At 38.8% G+C, this 5922-nt stretch overlaps 1 protein-coding gene across 1 annotated transcript; it reads right to left on the minus strand.

Annotated features, from left to right (window-relative positions):
- Positions 1–4216: 4216 nt before the first annotated feature.
- On the minus strand, positions 4217–5149 carry LOC110218105 (olfactory receptor 8G1-like). The gene has a single exon (XM_021000641.1). The coding sequence runs from the start codon at positions 5147–5149 to the stop codon at positions 4217–4219; it is 933 nt and encodes a 310-aa protein (XP_020856300.1).
- Positions 5150–5922: the final 773 nt, after the last annotated feature.

A 5922-nucleotide genomic window follows, 5' to 3' on the forward strand; every position in this document is an offset into this window, starting at 1 on the left:
AATTTCATTCATGTTTCCTAATGTTTTGGACTCTTTTCTCCTCTCTATTATTTTATTTGGTGAGCTCATCAGCTTCCATTGATTCAATTATTATCTCTCTGCTGATAAATCTCAACTCTATTTATCCAGTCCTGACCTCTCTCCTGACCCCGAGTCTAACATCTTCAACTTTCTATTGGATATTTCAAACTCGATGTCCCATAGATATCTTGAATGCAACATATCCAAAATTGAATTCATTGTATTTCCTCCACACCCTCCCTTGTTCCTAATTTTCTTACTACATTTGAGGGTACTACCATCCTCCCAATCACCTAGGCTTACAACCTCGGGGTCATCTTCAATTTCTCATGATCAGTCCAATCTGTTGCCATGTCCTATTGATGCTATCCTCATAATATCTCTCATATACACCTCCTCTCTTCTGACACTGTAACCATCCTAGTGTTGGCCTCATTACCTCCTGCCTAGACTATGAAATAACCTTTGGGTTGGTTTCCTTGCCTCAAGTCTCTCCTACTCCAGTTCATATTCCAGTCAAGCCAAAGGTTGAAAAAAGGGAAGTTTTCATAATGAACTTTGTAAAGTTCAGGTCTGACCATGTCAATCTCTTCCATTCAATGAACCTGAGTGACTTCCTCTTACCTAGAAGATCAAATAAGAATCATCTATTTGCACTGAAAAGCCTTTATAACCTATGCCTCACCTTACCAATCTTCTCACACCTTTTCACACTTTGTTTCCATGTACTTTGTTATTCAGTTACACTGACTCTTTGCTGCTTCTTGTATATCATTCTCTACATCCTGACTCCGTATGTTTTTACTGACTTCCTGCATGCCTGTAATTCTCTCCCTCCTTGTCTCCAGCTCCTGGCTTCGCTGATTTTCCTTCAATATTAAGATATAGTCCACCTTGTATAAGAAGCCTTTCCTGAGGAAGCACCTTCCTTCTCTGGATTATTTCCCATTTATTTTGTATATATCTTGTTTGTACATAGCTGTCTACAGGTTGTTTTTTCCCATTAAATGGTGAGCTCCTTGAGAACAGAGACTTTTTTTGACTTTCTTTCTATTCCCGGCATGTAGCACAGTGCCTAGCAGAAAACAGGCACTTAATAAATGCTTGTTGACTTGCTCGTTGTTAATTTGAATAATATGTTAGTAGAGAAGATCAGTTATCTAATTTATAAATAAATAATTATAGTTCTGTTAATGGTGCAGGCTCAAAAAGTTTCTTATTTAAGGGTGCAAGATCAAAAAATGTGGAGAACACTGCTCTAGGTAGTCATTGACATATATGTTCATGTCAGTGAAGATAATTAAATCTGTAGGTACAGGATACATGTATAAGAAGGCCTCCAATTCCTCAGATAGTCCCTTAAAAGTAATTCTGCTAATTCTGCCTCCCTGGACTAATATGGGTTTCAGTTGGCAAAATCATTTACATATTTAACAATGAATTTCTTTGATGTCATTGTTCCAGAATGCCTGCAACCATATCCTACTAAGAATAACATCACCAACAAATCTCAAGTTTCCCTGCCTTAAACTCTGGCTAACACTAAAGCAACAGTCTCATTTCTTTCTTCCTCCTCCATTTCTTCCTTCCCAAGATATTTCTTAATTCCCTATCACAAGGGACACCTATACTTGAGAAACAGCAAAAATGAGAGTCTACATTTTAAATCCTAGTTCACACTCATCAAGAGAAGCCGATATCTATTTCTGTTGTACTTTAAAGATATGTGTGTGTGAATTATTAAACTGAGTTTAGAGTCAGGATGAATATGCAACAGTATTGAATGCATAATAAGCATCATATGAACAGGTTTATCTTGCTCATGTGTTAGTTATGAACTGCTACTCCTGTGCTTGCTTTCTAAGCTTGTGACCACATGTTACCAGGTCATCAAGGATAATGGTGGAAGAAAGAAGAATTTCCATGATACTACAAGGGAACAATTATGTCTGGATTTTTAAGCATACTATTAGGGTGATAAGATAATCTTAGAACGAGTGCTGAATCAGATTGTGCCCAGGCTGTCTGATATATCTGCTTATGTCATATTGAACATCTACCTAAAATTATCCCTTAACATAGAGACATATTATAACGTATAACTATATGTTAAAATGGCACAAAAGAGACTAAGAAAAGAATGAAAATTCTCTCTGTGTTTCTCTCTCTCCTTTTTCTTCCCTTTCTCTCCATGACTTTGTCTATGGCTCTCTCTCTCTATCTCTGTCTGACTGTCTTTCTGGTCTAATTTTTCTTCCATATAACTGCACTTTCAGTACTTGAAGCCTCTAACCTTCTCTTTTCTTCTCAAGCCTGAACAACTCTATTTCAAATGATGGCTATAATGTCTGGTCTTCAGTACCCTCACCATTCTGGTGCCACCCCTGAATATGTCTACCTTATTAGCATTCTTCTTAAGATGTACTGGCTGGAATTTGATGCCAGACTGTGAATGTAATCTCGCCAGGGCAGAGTATAGAATGACTTTCATGTCTCTTTGTTGGGTTGCCTAATCTAACTCTCTCCATCTGCAAACTCCTATGAATTTTTTATCAAGAAATAAAATGTGAAGGCATATCCAGCTGTGCTCATGGTTCATATAAAGCTCTATTAGAATAATATGAGTTTAAAATGCTCAGGATTATCTTTGGGTATTAGTAGATACTATGTTGGTAGATACTACTACTACTGCTACTATATTTACTATTAGTAAATACCACTATGTAGTAGAAATCAAGCACAAGCCCTTCCTGAAGCAAATTCCCATACACTGACCCTTTTCCTTCCTATGCACCAGGATAACCACTTAGGCAAAAAACATACTGAGCAAGTGCTACTGGATTGCTATCACCTCCATTATGATGGCTCCAAGTCTCTGCCCTGTTTCTTACAGTCCCACTTTTTACCTATATTATAACAATCACTCACCACAACTCTGATTCTCCTCTTTGTATCAGGTAACACCTCCATATTCCTCAGTCAAAAGGTGAAGAGAAGACATCCTCTCAAACCCCTCAATATTTTCCAAGGTAGCTGGGTTGATACTTCATTCAGTCAACCTCCAGGTTCAGCAGCTACATCCTCTTTGTGCAGCCGGGGGAAAAAATAAACTCGTTTCTTCTCAGATTTTCTGTACTAAGTGATCCAACTCTTGAAGTTTTGGGATTCATGATGAGTTTCATATAGATTATACATACCTATAGGGAGATCCCTAATAGTCTATCTACCAAGCTGGTATTCCTGTTAAAACAGCTGGTGTGTGCAATGTCCCAGGTTAAAGCTGACTTGAGAAGTGTCCTTATAAGAATTGTGTACTGAGTTTCCTCATGCGCTTTTTAGTAACAAAAGAGTGTCTTACATCTGTACAAGTAAACTCATTCCCTCCAATGCCCCTATTACCTGCTAGGAGGCTTACAGTTTGATTATTGTAACTCTTTAGCAAATATTTGATTAATTGGTTTCTTCACCCTGAAGGGGGCTTTAGAACACTAAATTTTACTTAAAAGTGCTAAGTTTCTATGGACCTTGAGGATTTGGTAAGGCTAGTGGAAGCTAGCAGTGGCCTGTATTGGTGACAGATGGCTATACAGCTTACAGCAGGGCACAAAGACATCCACAGAGTTGGAGCAGTTTGCAGTCTTTAAAGACAAGAAACTTACCAAAAGAATGAAATTATCATATTAGCAATATAAGAAAGAAGGGATTTAAGCCACAAGCCCAGTTAACTAATTGGTTGGGTAGGCCAAGCACTGAGTAAAAAATGGGTCAAGATTGAATGGTATAACATAACAAAAGGTAGCAGTGGAAGCTAGAGATAAAGCAGCAAAGTTAAGGTACATAAGTAGCTTATTGCAATGGTGAACATAAATTTCAAAGAAATGAAATCCTTGAGAAGTGAAATCTTTATGGTAGATGTCACTTTGCAATCCTTAAAATAGCAATGGTTCACCAAAAAAGGATATGATACTTTAATGTTCTTTATTAGTATACCTGATCATTATTATTGCTCCAAGAAGAGTACTGTAATATATTTGAAAAGATAGAAGATCATGGAGAGATTTCAGAAAAGACATCCTGAGTAGAAAGTGTATGCCAGCGTGTTTTGGCATCTGAGAAAGATAAATGATTTTTTAAAAAAGCAACATATTTTACAGGACAACCTATAAACTCATTACCCTGTCATTTCTTTTCTTCATTAAAACATTCTTCTCTCCTTGAATTTCTTAATGGCAACTTTGACATCCTTGTTCCACAGGCTATAGATTAAGGGGTTCAACATGGGGACAAGGATTGTATAAAACACAGAGGACACTTTCCCCTGTTCTATGGAGCTGACTGAAGAGGGCTGGAGATACATGAAGGCAGCTGAGCCAAAGAAGATACAAACAGCTGCCATGTGGGAACTGCAGGTGCTGAAAGCCTTGGACCTCCCTTCAGTGGAGCGGATGCAGAGAATGCTGGCGATAATGAAGATGTAAGAGCTAAGAATGGTCAGAGTTGGGGTGATGATATTAAATGCACTGAGGCAAACAACCATCACTTCATTAACATAGGTGCTGGAGCAAGAGAGCTCTAAGAGAGGATTGAGATCACAGAAGTAATCGTTGATGACATTGTCTTCACAGAAGACAACTCTAAGCATGCAGCTTGTGTGAGTGGTTGCACCAACTAAGCCCATCATATATACACCACCCACCAACCAAAGACAAACTTGATGGGACATGATGACACTATATAGTAGGGGCCTACAGATGGCAACATAACAGTCACATGCCATAGCTGCCAACATGTGACACTCAGCAATTACAAAAATGAGGAAGAAATAGAGCTGAGTCATGCACTCATTATAGGAGATGACATTCTTCTCTGACACAAAATTCACCAACATTTTGGGGGTGATCACTGTAGAATGACAGAGATCAATGAAAGACAAGCTGCTGAGTAAATAATACATGGGAGTGTGGAGGTGAGAAGTGATGCCAATCAGTGTTATCATGCCCAGGTTCCCCATAACAGTGACCACATAGATGCTCAAGAATAGCAGGAAGAGGGGAATCTGGAGCTCTGGACTGTGTGTTAGCCCTTCAAGGATGAATTTTGTCACTGCAGAGTTATTTCCTCTGTCCATTTGAAAGGGATGCTCTGTGAGAATGGGAAAAAAAGCAGCACAGCAGAAGAGATACAATTTTTCAGAGGTTCATAGAGAATGGAAGACTGAGGAGTAGCTATGTAGAGCAGGGGATAGAGGACCAGGTCTGGAGTTGGAAGAACCTGAGCTCAAATCCAGCCTTAGACATTTACTAGCTGTGTGACCCTGGGCAAGTCACTTAACCCTGATTGCCTCCACAAAAGAAAAAAAAAATGGGAGACTGAAACCAGGGTTCTTTGGCCACTATTCAGTATTTCCATGTTGTCTCTGAACACCATGTTGTCTCTAGTGGCCACACAGACTTATGAGACATGTATGCCCAACTATTAAAATGAGCTTTACCTGAATTTCCTCCAGTGAGTACTGTGGTTGGGGCAATGTTGGTAATATGAGAGATAATGAAGAATCAGTCACAAAAAGAAATGACTACAGGTTTTTCTTTGTGGTCATTGGCCTATCTTTGTCTTTGTCTGAAGTCCTAATAAAAATTTAGATAACCCAAAGCAATGATTTCTGTACCTATTTTAGAGATAAGAAAATATTTTTAAGATGTTCATTTGTTAGCTGATGGTAAAAGGTGAAAAATCCTTTGAAACTGTCGTCCTCTCCTTAATGAAGAAAAACTGAAAGACAGAGAGGCTGGAGCCCCCTTGACAACCACTGGCTCTGCACTTTCCCTCATAGCACTCATTTCTTCACCAACCTCATGTTGAGATCTCTTGCTGACGAAGCAGGCTTTTCAGGTTATGTTT

Source organism: Phascolarctos cinereus, unplaced genomic scaffold, assembly GCF_003287225.1.
Source record: "Phascolarctos cinereus isolate Bilbo 61053 unplaced genomic scaffold, phaCin_HiC Scaffold_726;HRSCAF=1367, whole genome shotgun sequence".
NCBI classification, from domain to species: domain Eukaryota; kingdom Metazoa; phylum Chordata; class Mammalia; order Diprotodontia; family Phascolarctidae; genus Phascolarctos; species Phascolarctos cinereus.